Raw genomic sequence first — 15433 nt, 5'->3', positions numbered from 1 at the left:
AAATGCTTCTATTATTAGCTGTAAGGCACTCTTTCTAAAGAGCTGAGTTGTCAATATTTGATAGCATTTCTTCACCGCTCCGCCCCCCCCCCCCCCCCCCCCATCATCACCTTACTTTAGGTTCTCTCTGTCACACACAGTTTTCGGGCTAAGAGAAGGTGGCAGCTATCATGCTTCCAGCTCACTAACTCTCTGTTCAGAAAAAGGAAGAATTTGCATTCATATAGTGCCTTATCAAATCCTCAGATTGTCCCAAGGCACTTCACCACCAATGAATTACTTTTGAAGTGTAGTCACTGTTGTTTTATAGGAAAATGCTGCAGAATATTTGCAGACAGCAAGATCCCACAAACGGCAAATGAGATGAATGACTAGTTAATCTTTTTTTGAAGGACTACAAGTTGGCCAGGATACTGGGAAAACACCTTGCCCTGCTTCAAATAGTATCATAGGGTATAAAACGTATTGTTCATCTGATGGGGGCACAGTGATATACTGTGCCCTCCCTGCTGCTGACAAGGCAAACGGCCCAATCTTCAGCTTCTTACAATGGGCGAGCTGCCTATGGAGGCACAACAGGCACCGGCAGCTCACCCAAGAATTATTAATGAGGCCTTAGGCCCAATTTCAGGCCTCCCAGTTGGGGCATGCGCTCAATGAGCGGCGCCCATTTCAGGACCGAAAACAGATTTAAAGGAAGTCTTTGTGCCCCCTAGACCAGCCCTTAATCTCACCTGTTGGATAATCTTTTTGACACAAGTCATGGGCAGTCCCTGCCACTTTGACCTGACAATCCATCGATGAAGATGGTCACCGAGCAGTTCAATAACCAAGCACACATCTGGGGGAAGAGTTAAGGATTGTTACAATAGCTTAGTCACTCCTGACCAAATAGGAGTGATGTTATGAAGAAACTGATATAGTGTCTAATTACATTTCTCAGAAAGATCTCAAAGCATTTCACATACAATGAACTACTCTGAAGTGCAATGATGGTTATTATGTAGCCAGACACAGCAAACATTTTGCACACAGGATGATTCTATAAACCACAATAAGATGAGCAATCAATTAATCTGTATTTGCTGACAATGGTCAAGAGAGGAATATAAGCCAAACACAGAGTACTCTATGCGCCTCTCCAAATAGTGCCCTCCATTAACGTCCATCTGAATAGACAGGACCTCAGTTTAACTTCTCACCTGAAAGATGATACCTACTTTCATGTATTGCAAGTATCAGTTTAGTTAATGAATTCAAACTCCTGACATGGGACTAGAACTCATAAATTTAAAGCCCAGAGGCAAGAATGCTACTTGCTGAACCAATTTAACACTGCCATAACTAGAGATTACTAAATCATTGCGATAGTCCTGAAACTGGCACTTTCAAATCTGCATTCATAGCACAGATAAACATCAATATACTCAAAGACCTTCACCCCCAAGCCCATTCATAAAAAAATCTACATTCTCGAATGCCTTTGACACTCATTCATAAAGCTCGATGATGTCAAATAACATCATTCTCAACTCACTGTTAAGGTAATCACGCTCAAAATAGCCTCCTCAGCTTATTCATAAAAGTCTGGATATCATGTACCCCTTTCGACCGGAGATAAGCAGGTGACTGCTTCTGAAATTCTACCTCTGCCACTCAATAAGTGTTTGCAAAGAAGGCCACAGGATCTGCCAGGATTAACCCGTCCTCATATTTCCCTCCCTTTGAAGCAATATCTGGGCTACGCTTGACAGCTTGTGACCTAACTGAGGTCAGCAACTCACTGTATGGATCATTGGGATACTCCCTATTCAGGCAGAAAACACATAGCGGCAGTCATTAAATATATACTCATTAAATCATCTTTTAGTACGCCACATTTAAAACAAATCAGTGCCATCCAATTGTAGATTGAAAGGATACGAATGCCATTCAAACCGACTATTATAAAATCATCCAATAGCTGGACAACCCGCTCTTTGTCTGGGTCCTTTGAGCTTTTCCACCTCACCTGAGAAAATAAATCATTCTTTTTTAGAAGAAAGTGATGGGAAGTATAAATAATTTGCTGATAACAAATTTATTCTTATGATTATTTTACAGTTTGAGATCCTGGCACCCCATGCTGGGAGGGTGTTGGATCCTTGTTTAATTTCTGTAAATTCTTTGATGGGGGTGGGAGGAGGGAAAGACTCAAGGCATCCTTTTGGAAGCAATTGGGAAAAAAGTGGATTGTTATATTTGTTACAAGCAATGCGATACAACGTCCTGGTATAGTAATCCCTGCAAGATTTTAAGATAGGGGATTACATGATTCCATAGTATTTATGTAATATTGGAGAAAAGATTACAACATTTACAGCTTCTCTAGACCCATCTTTTGTTTCTTGACTTGTCCCGCTACTATCTCCTTTTGCTTTGTTATTTAATCTTTCCTGCCTTCCACCCAATTATACAACTTCCCTTTTGTTCTTCCCTCCCTTCTCCCCTTTCCCTGCCTTTATACCTGCTTAAAATCTGTTACATCTCTAACTTCTTCCGGATCTGAAGAAGGGTCATCGACCTGAAATGTTAACTCTGCTTCTCTCTCTCCACAGATGCTGGCTGACCTGCTGAGTATCTCTGGCATTTTCTATTTTTATTTCCAGATTTCCAGCATCCGCAGTATTTTACTTTCGTTACAACATCCTGCCCAGTCCATTGCGTATCTCCGTAGACCAATCACACTTTAAATAGGAGAGAACTGGTTGTTTGGAGCCTCCTGCCTGTGTGATTAGAATGGGGCCAAGAAATTGGACTTGTGTCCAAAGCAGGTGGCAATTCAGTGTAATGAGCGGGTCCCCTGCAGCCTGAAGCCTGATCAATATTTGGACCACTTTTGCATTGAACAGGTGAGCAGCAGATGCCAGTGAGAAGCTGACCAATGGAATGGAAGGAGACTTGTGTGGAGTATACAACAACAACTTGTATTTATATAGCACCTTTAACGAAGTGAAACGTCCCAAGGCGCTGGGTATAAAAAAAGGTATAAACACCAGCACAGACTAGTTGGGCCAAATGGCCTGTTTTGGTGCTGTATATACGATGTTAGTCTCCGTAATTCTGGCTGGCACTGACACCGAGCTAGCCGGAATGTAGGATATGGCTGGGGGTGGTGGGGGGGGGGGAAGAGAAGGTGAAAGGGAGGCAGCGCGCTCAGGCTGGCATCTCCTGGCACCACAGAAACGGAAAGGTTAAAACGTTTTCTGGTTGTTTATTGAGCGTCCAAAAAAACCAGGAAAACAATGTTGAATTTTATTGCATTCTATTTCAATTGATGTAACATACTGCAATGTTATATCACAAATTTGGAGTATGTCAATTTCTGTTCCATCTCTGCGGACGTGAGGGCCCACTCAATGCAAAACTGATCCCCACCACCCTCCTCAACAAGGCTGAAGGAACATCTCAAGGACGAACCACCCATGGACTCTACTTGATTCATGATGTCATTGGAATGAACCTGGAGAGGGAAATTCACATATGCATATATAGGCTGCCTACAAACTATAGATCTAAAGAATTACACACTGAGACAAAAGGAGGATTGAGCCACAACAATAACTGTACAAATATAATGGGACCTTGGGCACTCAGATGAATGCACCTTTTTCTTTAAAAAGGTGATTGTTACAGGGATTGAATTGAATGTCCTGACATCGCTAATAAAAGGAGCCTCAATATCAGTGTTCCTTTTAAAACAAAACACACATAGTGCCAGGCTGCATTCAACTTTTTGCATGCTTTGGACTGCTGGGATTGGCACAGCAGATACAGATCACTGAAACCGTCCTTTTGTGACCAGGAGATCAGATATGGCAGCTTTCTGATTGCATAAAGTTGGAATTTCCTTTTGCAAATGGGAGAAATGAGATTTTAACAATTTTACTGTGTTTACGAGAACTTTGAAAGTATCCCTTACTGTTTCTTCACTCTTGCCAACTGTCTCTGCCCTCTTCATGAATCTGTTGGCTGTTTGCTCAGGTATGCTTCCTTGGGCGCCAGTCACCCTCCAGTGCCTTGTCCAAGTGGCCATGTGTGAGCCTCGACAGTGAGGGTGAGATTTTTAGCTTTCTCGCCTGAAAATCTGGCAGCTGAAAGCTGGGAGGGGGCCACCTTGCTCACCCCCATTGGCGACCCACCTGATGCACTTTTCAAGCGGGCCTATAAGTGGGTGAGCACTGCCCACCTGCCTATTTCCGGTGGGAGGCTGCTTAACTATGTAAATCAGCGTAGGCTGTGGGACCTCGATTGCAGTTTTCAGGTACAAATGGGCAGAACGTGAGCATGCACACTTCCCCATTATTACCAGGCATCAAGCGGCCTAACCAGCAGTTTAAAGGGACCGCTGGAGACTGCTCAAAAACATGGAACACAGGAAAAATATTTTGGGGATTTACAAAAAAACTCTGACCCTCTGCGGGCTTGTGCAAGGACTCCCCTCTTGGATTACCTTCCCTTGTCCTGACCCGATCTGCCGGACGGCTCAGCAAGGGAGATGACCGATTTTCCACCCAGCAAGCAGCAGTGGGGCATCCATTTGCCAGGTTATTTCAATTAAAAAGAGAAAAATCTTGCATTTAAATAGCACCTTTCATGACCTCAGGACATCCCAAATCACGTTACAGTCAATGAAGTACAGTCACTGTTGTAATGTAAGAAACACTGTGGCCAATTTGCGTACAGCAAGTAATGTTGGTTGAGGGATAAATATTGGCCAGGACACCGGGAAGAATTCTGCTGCTCTTCTTCAAAATAGTGCCATGGGATCTTTTACGCCCACCTGAGAGAGCAAACAGTTTAACGCCTCATCCTAAAGATAACATTCCAACATGGTTTATTTTTATAATTTACAAAACAATGGTTATTTATTGGGTAGAATGTAAAAAAACAAAGAAGGTCCTGACATCGATTTTGATATTGGTGAACCACATAAGGTTTGTAACCAAATGAAAACACTGATGAGATTAATAATGCGTTCTTTGCATGTTTAATAACTCAATTGTGCATTCTCTTTGGCTGCATTGCCAGTGCAACACTGGAGTGTCAGCCTAGATTTTGTGCTCAAGTCTCTGAAGTGGGACCTGAACCCATGTCCACCTTTAAGTTTGTTTAGCACGTCTGTAGGAGGTTACTCACATATCTGAGAAGCCTAATCTCGTCCTGGGCTGCCTCTGTAAACCCCCTTGCACTCTTCGCCACCTTTACTGCCACAAATTTATTTTTTCTGTTAAATGAAACATATTTGCATTAAGCTTTCTTACAAAACAACTTGCATTTGTATAGCATCTTTAATGTAAAAAATTGTTCCAAGGCACTTTACAAAGGCTTAGGCTATTCCTCAGAAAACGAAGTAGTCCATGCCCGCATGCAGCATGACCATGACAACATCCGGGCTTGGGCTGATAAGCAGCAAGTAACATTCAAGCCACACAAGTGTCAAGCAATGACCATCTCCAACAAGAGAGCATCTAACCACCTCCCCCTGACATTCAATGGGATTACCATAGCCAAATCTACCACCATCAACATTCTGGAGGTCACCATTGACCAGAAACTCAACTGGACCAACCACACAAATGCCATGGCTACCAGAGCCGGTCAGAGGCTAGGTATTCTGTGGCGACTGCCTTATCTCCTGAAACCCCAAAGCCTTTCTACCATCTACAAGGCAAAAGTCAGGAGTGTGACTTGCCTGTGATGGGTGCAGTTGCAGCAACCCTCAAGAAGCTTGACACCATCCAGGACAAAGGAGTCCGCTTGATTGGCACCCGATCCATCAGCTAAAGCCTCCACCACTGATGCACCATGGATGCACTGCAGCAACTTGCCAAGGCTTCTTTGGCAGCACCTCCCAAACCCTTGGCCTCCACCACCTGGAAGGGCAAGGGCAGCAGGCGCATGGGAACACCATTACCTACAAGTTTCCCTCCAACTCACACCATCCTGACTTGGATGTATATTGCCGTTCCTTCATCGTCACTATGTCAAAATCCTGGAACAGCGTTGTGGGAGTACTTTCACCATACAGACTGCAGTGGTTTGAGAAGATGACCTATCACCACCTTCTCCTGATTTTCATTTCCATTGAAGTGAATGTGGGCATCACTGACAAGGCTGGAATTTATTGCCCATTCCTAGTTGTCCTTGAGAAGGTGGTGATAGGTCATCTTCTCAAACCATTGCAGTCTTTATGGTGAAGGTACTCCCACAATGCTGTTCCAGGATTTTGACATAGTGATGAGGCGCAAATGGAGCTTATGGAGGGGAGCAATTTCGGCCCCCTCATCTCTTTTACTATTTTCAACCTTTGTGGTATCCTGTACTATGCGCCTTGGCCATTTATTTTGGTTTCTCAATTTTTAAATAAAATGTAGACCTCAGCAATCACTTCATTAAAGCCAACATGAAAAGAATGGTTACTTACAGCAGATCCCAGCAAAGCCACACTGTTGCGTAATAGCCCCACCCCAATTTTCTCACCACATGGTATCTTCCATTAAAAATGTCCCCTAATTTTACTGGATGGTAGCCTCCTGTAAAGACAAATTTGTCAGTCTTCAACTTCAGATCAACACTTAACAAGGAATAATATTAAAGTAACCTGCAAGTGTATATCTCTCCTTCACACACATGTGTATACATCAATTCATGGTTTCATATCCTGAAATTGAAATTGATAGGAACAGTTTTAACTTATTAGTTATTAAGGTTTAATCCTGTACTGCAGCAAAGGGAGCAGAAATATTACAATGGAGCTAAATGTGGGTTGCAAGTCCCCACACAGCCAAAATGGCTTCTACATTGAATGTCTTGTCCATCAAACATCCTGGGTAACATTTCAGCATTAGTCACACAAGTTATTGTTGCAAACTTGCACTTCATTGGCTGAAAATTTGTTTTCATAAAAAAATGGGAAATTACAACTGAACGGGTGTAGACTGTACCAACTAGCCTGGAGCAAGCGGGGATAAAAACTATCAACAATTGCAATAAACTTCCAATCAAATATCAACAATTAGCAAACAGTTAAAAATTCCAAGTAACAGAAGGGAACGATGATGTCATGGCAAATATTTATTTGCAAATCTTGTCAGCTGCTGTATTGCCTTCTCCATTACATTGAGGATTTACTTCTTTGAATAAAATTTCTAACATTATAAAGATATAAAAAATTTACAAAATTTGCAGAAAATGATTAAACTTATTTGTTTAATAGCATCTTCTGGTGTATAAAATAATGAGGGGCCTGGACACAGTGGATGGGAAGGACCACTTTCCCTTAGCAGAGAGGTCAATAACCAAGGGGCATAGATTTAAAGTAATTGGTCGAAGGATTAGAGGGTATTTGAGGAGAACGTTTTTCACCTAGAAGGTGATGGGGGTCTGTAACTCACTGCCTGAAAGGGCAGAAGAGGCATAAATGCTCATTGTATTTAAAAAGTACTTGGATATGCACTTGAAGTGCTGTAACCTTCAAGGCTATGGACCAAGAGCTGGAAATTGGGATTAGGCTGGATAACTTTTTTGTGGTCGGCACGGGCACGATGGGCCAAATGGCCTTCTTCTGTGCCATAAATTTCTATGATTCTGTGCTTAAAATTCTCTTAACAACATAATCCGACAGGGGACTGTGCCAGTGGATTGAGTTCATGGAGTTTCCCACAGCAATCGACGTCAGTTAAAGTGACACAGCAAGGTAGAAGGTTACAATACACAATATGCTTCTGTGCCTGCAACCCCCAAACTATATTTTTTATGATTGACAGAAAGATTGGCCATTCATAGATAGTACTGTAGAACTTTCTGTCTGTAAGCCTGGCTCTTCCTGTGCTTCAATGGATGGAAAATGTGAAGACTTGAAGACTGCGATCCATAAATCTATACCGAGGCTTCAGGGCAGGTGAAAGCTCAGGGTGAGACTACCCATCCGCATTATGTCACACATGGGTAGCACAACTAGGGGAACAAGCAGCTGAAAGTGCTACAGGACGAAGCATGTGGCACCTATAACAGGCAAAGCTTTCACTAGAAATTGGGGCCTAACTTAAAACAACATTTCAGCAGTTCAGAGAAGGTTCACTAGGTTGATTCCGGAGATGAGGGGGTTGACTTATGAGGAAAGGTTGAGGAGGTTGGGCCTCTACACATTGGCATTCAGAAGAATGAGAGGTGATCTTATTGAAACGTATAAGATTATGAGGGGACTTGACAAGGTGGATGCAGAGAGGATGTTTCCACTGATAGGGTAGACAAGAACTAGGGGGCATAATCTTAGAATAAGGAGCCACCCATTTAAAACTAAGATGAGGAGGAATTTATTTTCTCAGAGGGTTGTAAATCTGTGGAATTCGCTGCCTCGGAGAGCTTCGGAAGCTGGGTCATTGAATAAATTGAAGACAGAGATAGACAGTTTTCTTAACAGATAAAGGAATAAGGGCTTATGGGAAGCGGGCAGGGAGTGGAGCTGAGTCCATGATCAGATCAGCCATGATCGTATTGAATGGCAGAGCAGGCTCAAGGGGCCTATGGCCTACTCCTGCTCCTATTTCTTATGTTCTTATGTTCTTATGTAACATTAATGTAATGAGCTTTGAATGGATGCTCTCCTCAGGGATATTGTAAGTATAAATTTTCTCCTCTCTTTCAAACCATGCTGCCCAACTGACCGTATGGGAGGGGGTTTGAAACATACTATATAAGGAGGAGAGAAAAAAAAAGTATAAAATACTATGTAAAATTTTGTCAATCCTGCCGGCTTCACATTTAACAGACAATTGTTTGAGGGATTAATTATTTGCACATCTATCCCCAACAGGAAGAGCTGTCCAAGGAAGGTAGTGCAGGGGTCCCCTGCGGTCATCCCCCTGCAAAACAGATACACCGCTTTGAGTACTGTTGAGGGGGATGGCTCATCAGGGGAGGGCAGCAGCAGCCAAGTTCGTGGCACCGTGGCTGGCTCTGCTGCACAGGAGGGCAGGAAAAAGAGTGGTAGAGCGATAGTGATAGGGGATTCAATTGTAAGGGGACTAGATAGGCGTTTCTGCAGCCGCAACCGAGACTCCAGGATGGTATGTTGCCTCCCTGGTGCAAGAGTCAAGGATGTCTCGGAGCGGGTGCAGGACATTCTAAAAAGGGAGGGTGAACAGCCAGTTGTCGTGGTGCATGTAGGTACCAATGATATAAGTAAAAAACGGGATGAGGTCCTACGAGACGAATTTAGGGAGCTAGGAGCTAAATTTAAAAGTAGAGCCTCAAAAGTAGTAATCTCAGGATTGCTACCAGTGCCATGTGCTAGTTGGAGTAGGAATCTAAGGATAGCTCAGATGAATATGTGGCTTCAGGAGTGGTGCAGAAGGGAGGAATTCAAATTCCTGGGGCATTGGAACTGGTTCTGGTAGAGGTGGGACCAGTACAAACTGGACGGTCTGCACCTGGGCAGGACCGAAACCAATGTCCTAGGGGGAGTGTTTGCTAGTGCTGCTTGGGAGGAGTTAAACTAATATGGCAGGGGGATGGGAACCTATGCAGGGAGACAGAGGGAAATAAAATGGAGTCAGAAGCAAAAGATAGAAAGGAGAATAGTAAAAGTGGAGGGCAGAGAAACCCAAGGCAAAAAACAAAAAGGGCCACATTACAGCAAAATTCTAAAGGGGCAAAGTGTGTTAAAAAGACAAGCCTGAAGGCTCTGTGCCTCAATGCGAGGATTATTCAGAATAAGGTGGATGAATCAACTGCACAGATAGCAGTTAATGGATATGATGTGATTGGCATCACGGAGACATGGCTCCAGGGTGACCAAGGCTGGGAACTCAACATCCAAGGGTATTCAGCAGTTAGGAAGGATAGACAGAAAGGAAAAGGAGGCGGGGTGGCATTGCTGGTTAAAGATGAAATCAATGCAATTGTAAGGAAGGACATTAGTCTGGATGATGTGGGATCGGTATGGGTGGAGCTGCTGAATTCCAAAGGGCAGAAAACGCTAGTGGGAGTTGTGTACAGACCACCAAATAGTAGTAGTGAGGTTGGGGATAGCATCAAACAAGAAATAAGGGATGTGTGCAATAAAGGTACAGCAGTAATCAAGGGCGATTTTAATCTACATATTGATTGGGCTAACCAAACTGGTAGCAATGTGGTGGAGGAGGATTTCCTGGAGTGTATTAGGGATGGTGTTCTAGACCAATATGTCGAGGAACCAACCAGGGAGCTGGCCATCCTAGACTGGGTGATGTGTAATGAGAAAGGACTAATTAGTAATCTTGCTGTGCAAGGCCCCTTGGGGAAGAGTGACCATAATATGGTAGAATTCCTTATTAAGATGGAGAGTGACAAAGTTAATTCGGAAACTAGGGTCCTGAACTTAAGGAAAGGTAACTTCGACGGTATGAGGCGTGAATTGGCTAGAATAGACTGGCAAAGGATATTTAAAGGGTCGATGGTGGATAAGCAATGGCAAACATTTAAAGATCACATGGATGAACTTCAGCAAATGTACATCCCTGTCTGGAGTAAAAATAAAACTGGGAAGGTGGCTCAACCGTGGCTAACAAGGGAAATTAAGGATAGTGTTAAAGCCAAGGAAGAGGCATATAAATTGGTTAGAAAAAGCAACAAACCTGAGGACTGGGAGAAATTTAGAATTCAACAGAGGAGGACTAAGGGTTTAATTAAGAGGGGGAAAATAGAGTACGAGAGGAAGCTTGCAGGGAATATAAAAACTGACTGCAAAAGCTTCTATAAATATGTGAAGAGAAAAAGATTAGTAAAGACAAACGTAGGTCCCTTGCAGTCGGATTCAGGTGAATTTATAATGGGGAACAAAGAAATGGCAAACCAATTGAACCAATACTTCGGTTCTGTCTTCATGAAGGAAGATACAAATAACCTTCCGAATGTACTAGGGGACAGTGGGTCTAGTGAGAAGGAGGAACTGAAGGATATCCTTATTAGGCGGCAAATTGTGTTAGGGAAATTGATGGGATTGAAGGCCGATAAATCCCAGTCTGCATCCCACAGTACTTAAGGAAGTGGCCCTAGAAATAGTGGATGCATTGGTGATCATTTTCCAACAGTCTATCGACTCTGGATCAGTTCCTATGGACTGGAGGGCAGCTAATGTAACACCACTTTTTAAAAAAGGAGGGAGAAAGAAAACGGGTAATTATAGACCGGTTAGCCTGACATCAGTAGTGGGGAAAATGTTGGAATCAATCATGAAGGATGAAATAGCAACGCATTTGAAAAGCAGTGACAGGATCGGACCAAGTTAGCATGGATTTATGAAAGGGAAATCATGCTTGACGAATCTTCTGGAATCTTTTGAGGATGTAACTATCAGAGTGGACAAGGGAGAATCAGTGAATGTGGTGTATTTGGACTTTCAAAAGGCTTTTGACAAGGTCCCGCACAAGAGATTGGTGCAAAATCAAAGCGCATGGTATTGGGGGTAATGTACTGGCGTGGATAGAGAACTGGTTGGCAGACAGGAAGCAGAGAGTCGGGATAAACGGGTCCTTTTCAGAATGGCTGGCAGTGACTAGTGGAGTGCCGCAGGGCTCAGTGCTGAGACCCCAGCTCTTTACAATAAACATTAACGATTTAGATGAAGGAATAGAGTGTAATATCTCCAAGTTTGCGGATGACACTAAACTGGGTGGCGGTGTGAGCTGTGAGGAGGACGCTAAGAGGCTGCAGGGTGATTTAGACAGGTTAGGTGAGTCGGCAAATGCATGGCAGATGCAGTATAATGTGGATAAATGTGAGATTATCCATTTTGTGGCAAAAACATGAAGGCAGAATATTACCTGAATGGCGGCAGATTAGGAAAAGGGGAGGTGCAATGAGACCTGGGTGTCATGGTTCATCAGTCACTGAAAGTGGGCACGCAGGTACAGCAGGCGGTAAACAAGGTAAATGGTATGTTGGCTTTCATAGCTAGGGGATTTGAATACAGGAGCAGGGAGGTCTTAATGCAATTGTACAGGGCCTTAGTGAGGCCTCACCTGGAATATTGTGTTCAGTTTTGGTCTCCTAGTCTGAGGAAGGATGTTCTTGCTATTGAGGGAGTGCAGTGAAGGTTCACCAAACTGATTCCAGGGATGGCTGGGCTGTCATATGAGGAGAGACTGGATCAACTGGGCCTGTATTCCCTGGAGTTTAGAAGGATGAGAAGGTATCTCATAGAAACATATTAGATTCTGACGGGACTGGACAAGTTAGATGTGGGAAGAATGTTCCCGATGTGGGGAAGTCCAGAACCAGGGGACATAGTCTTAGGATAAGGGGTAGGCCATTTAGGACTGAGATGAGGAGAAACCTCTTCACTCAGAGAGTTGCTAACCTATAGAATTTCCTGCTGCAGAGAGTTGTTGATGCCAGTTCATTGGATATATTCAAGAGAGAGCTAGATATGGCCCTTACGGTTAAGGGGATCAAGGGGTATGGAGAGAAGGCGGGAAAGGGGTACCGAAGGAATGATCAGCCATGATCATATTGAATGGTGGTGCAGGCTCGAAGGGCCGAACAGCCTACTCCTGCACCAATTTTCTATGTTTCCATGGGCCCAAGTTTCGGGCCATGCCTAGAACGGCGCAGCCCCGACCTGGTCGCCCGTTTTTCACGTCCGAAAGTGCGCCTAAAAGATACTTACAGATTCTCCGGCTCCCTGCAAGTCCTCTGGAGCTGGGCGCGGCTTAGCACGAGCTGTGGGGGCGGAGCCAGGTCCCTGCGCTGAAAACAGTGCCGGGACCTCTGCACAGGCGCGCTACAGTGGGCGTGCATATGCAGTAGCTCCAGGCACCCAAAACTGTGCGGGAGGGGCCCAAGCACGCCGCCCCTAGCCCTGGCCGAATGGCCTCACTGGGGCGGCGTGGATCAGGCTGAACCTCCCACGCCCAGCTCCTGCTTCCTCCCTTCAGCTGGCTCTCAAACCCCCCGCAACCCCCACCCCCCCCCCGCTCCCGCTCCGATTCCCCCCCGACCTGACCCCCCCCCGACCCGACCTGACTCGACTCCCCCCTGGACCCGACTCAACTCCCCCCCCCCCCCGGACCCGACTCAACCCCCCCACCGGACCCGACTCGACTCCCCCCTCTGACCCGACTCCCGCTCCCCCCCACCGGACCTGACCCGATTCGACTCCCGCTCCCCCGCCCCGGACTCGACCCGACTCCCGCTCCGCTCCCGGACCCGACCCGACTCCTGCTCCCCGCCCCCGGACTTGACCCGACCACCTACCTTTAACTCCGGTGCTGGGGTCCGGCCCCGCCTGAAGTCTTGGGCCCGGCCGGGCCAGGCCCGTTCAGCCTTCCTCTCCTCTCCTTTCTCTTCTCCCCCTCCCTCTCTCCCTCCCTTCTCCCCTCCCTTCTCCACCTCCCTCCCTCCCTTCTCCACCTCCCTCCCTCCCTTCTCCACCTTCTCCCCCTCCCTGCCTCCCTCCCTTCTCGCCCTCCCTCCCTCCCCCCCTTCTCCCCTCCCCCCTACACCCCTTCTTCCCTCCCTCTCTCCCTCCCCTCCCTCTCTCCCTCTCTTCCCCCTCCTCCCCCACCCCAACGCCCCTCCTCCCCCCCCACCCCCCCTCCTCCCCCTCCCGTCGCTGTCAGAAACACAGACACTGACAGACAGAGAGTGAGAGAGACCTACACAGACAGACAGAGAGATAGAGACACTGACAGAGATACACTGGGGGGGGGCCATCCCAGCACGCTATTGGAGGACTCCCGTGCTGCAGTCGGTAAGTAGAAAATGTTGTATTTATTGATTTTTTAATTTTTTAAATTTTTTATTAATTTTTTTTGGATTGATTTATTGGTTGATTTATTGATATATTTATCATTTATTATTGATGATGGCTCTTTATTTGTAAAACTGAAGTGTTTAATGTTTGTAAACTTCCCTTTAAACCCCTCCCCCCACCTTATCCCTACGCCTGATTTGTAACCTACGCCTGATTCGTAAAGTGGCGGCAAGGTTTTTCTGAGCGTACAAAAATCTACACTTACTCCATTCTAAGTTAGTTTGGAGTAAGTTTTCACTGCCTAAGCTTTCAAAATGGGCGTAAGTGGCCGGACACGCCCCCTTTTGAAAAAAAAATCTGTTCCAAACTGAAACTGTTCTAACTGACTAGAACAGGAGGAAACTAAATGCCGAGAATTGCAATTTCTAAGATACTCCATTCTAAACCAGTTGCTCCAAAAAAACTGGAGCAACTCAGGCTGAAACTTGGCCCCCATATTTCTATGCTGCTTTAAGGAAAGTACTCTTGAAAAAGATTCCATGTGTCTCCACCTGAGACTGTAAACTGGAAACCCATTACACTCAAGAGACTCACCTGTGCAGTATTCTGCTGGGTCCTCCTGCCCCTCATCTACCAGCTTCCTTGACATTTTGAGAACTTGGCTGGTGAGTTCTTGTCCAAGAATCTCCGGCTCTTTATACTGAAATAACAATAAAAGGTAATGCTTCGGCAATTTCATCAGGAGCGACAAAGGCAGTGGCTGGTAGGAGATTAGTGCAGGAGTGTGGAGGTGATGTCAGTGCAAGATGGTGGAGGTGATGTCAGTGCAAGATTCCAGATGCTAGGATGCTGGAAGCATAGTGAGTAGGGAATTAAATTCTTACTTTAGACACTGGCTAGGTCGAATATACACGCAATACAATATTGTGGGAGTGAAGTCTTACACTGCACTGTACAATGTGAAGTCAGCAGGATTGGCATACAACGTAAAACCTTTACCATAGATCATCAATGCACTAAAGTGCTGTGCAATAAAAAAGTAGGTTAAACTCAAAAAGCACAATCAAAAATCAGTAACTAGCGAATGTCTCTTATTTCACATAATCCTGCACTGTCTACCCCTAACCCTAATCCTAATGCTGAACATTCCAGGCTACTATCCTGTCTGAAGGAGCATGTGTGGTGCTATGTCCCATTGTAATCTGCTGTCTTGGCTGAAAGAACTTGTATGGTGGTGACCGACTCAGAGCATTCCACCCTCCGAGCTGGAAGACACATTTGCAATGTCAAGAGTCCAAAACATCCTAGACTCATAAACACAGGCTGACATGTAATGCTGGAACATTACATCCTCTCATCTAGATAAAAACTTGCGGTGATAAGCTATAAGATGGTAAGAGAGCCTAAGTTCCATTCCTGTCTGGAGGATGTCATGCTGTGCCAACTATTGCAAGATCACATGATAAATGCAGACGAGAAAGACAATCAACCAATCTCAGCTCACCATTAAGATCATGCCTGCGCCACCCACCTCCCCCAACCCCCCAATCACAGCATCAAACCATTTCTTAAAATATCCTACTTTGTGCCTTTACTATGTTTGGAAGTCATTCCACAGATTGATCATTATTTGTGCAAACAAATTCCTGACATCAA

At 45.1% G+C, this 15433-nt stretch overlaps 1 protein-coding gene across 1 annotated transcript in view; it reads right to left on the bottom strand.

The window, feature by feature from the left end:
- Positions 1-14426, bottom strand: part of LOC139276767 (SRSF protein kinase 3-like) — a 40590-nt gene extending 26164 nt beyond the window's left edge. The window contains exons 1-5 of the mRNA XM_070894775.1: positions 14372-14426; positions 6467-6575; positions 5179-5266; positions 1924-2011; positions 735-841 (exon numbers count right to left, since the gene is read on the bottom strand). Of these exons, the coding sequence (XP_070750876.1) occupies positions 735-841; positions 1924-2011; positions 5179-5266; positions 6467-6575; positions 14372-14426 (447 nt within the window). The remainder of the gene's footprint in view (positions 1-734; positions 842-1923; positions 2012-5178; positions 5267-6466; positions 6576-14371) is intronic.
- Positions 14427-15433: the final 1007 nt, after the last annotated feature.

Source organism: Pristiophorus japonicus, chromosome 12 (genome assembly GCF_044704955.1).
Source record: "Pristiophorus japonicus isolate sPriJap1 chromosome 12, sPriJap1.hap1, whole genome shotgun sequence".
NCBI classification, from domain to species: domain Eukaryota; kingdom Metazoa; phylum Chordata; class Chondrichthyes; family Pristiophoridae; genus Pristiophorus; species Pristiophorus japonicus.
Note: the sequence above shows the minus strand (reverse complement) of the source record. Positions and strands in the feature narration are given on the sequence as shown.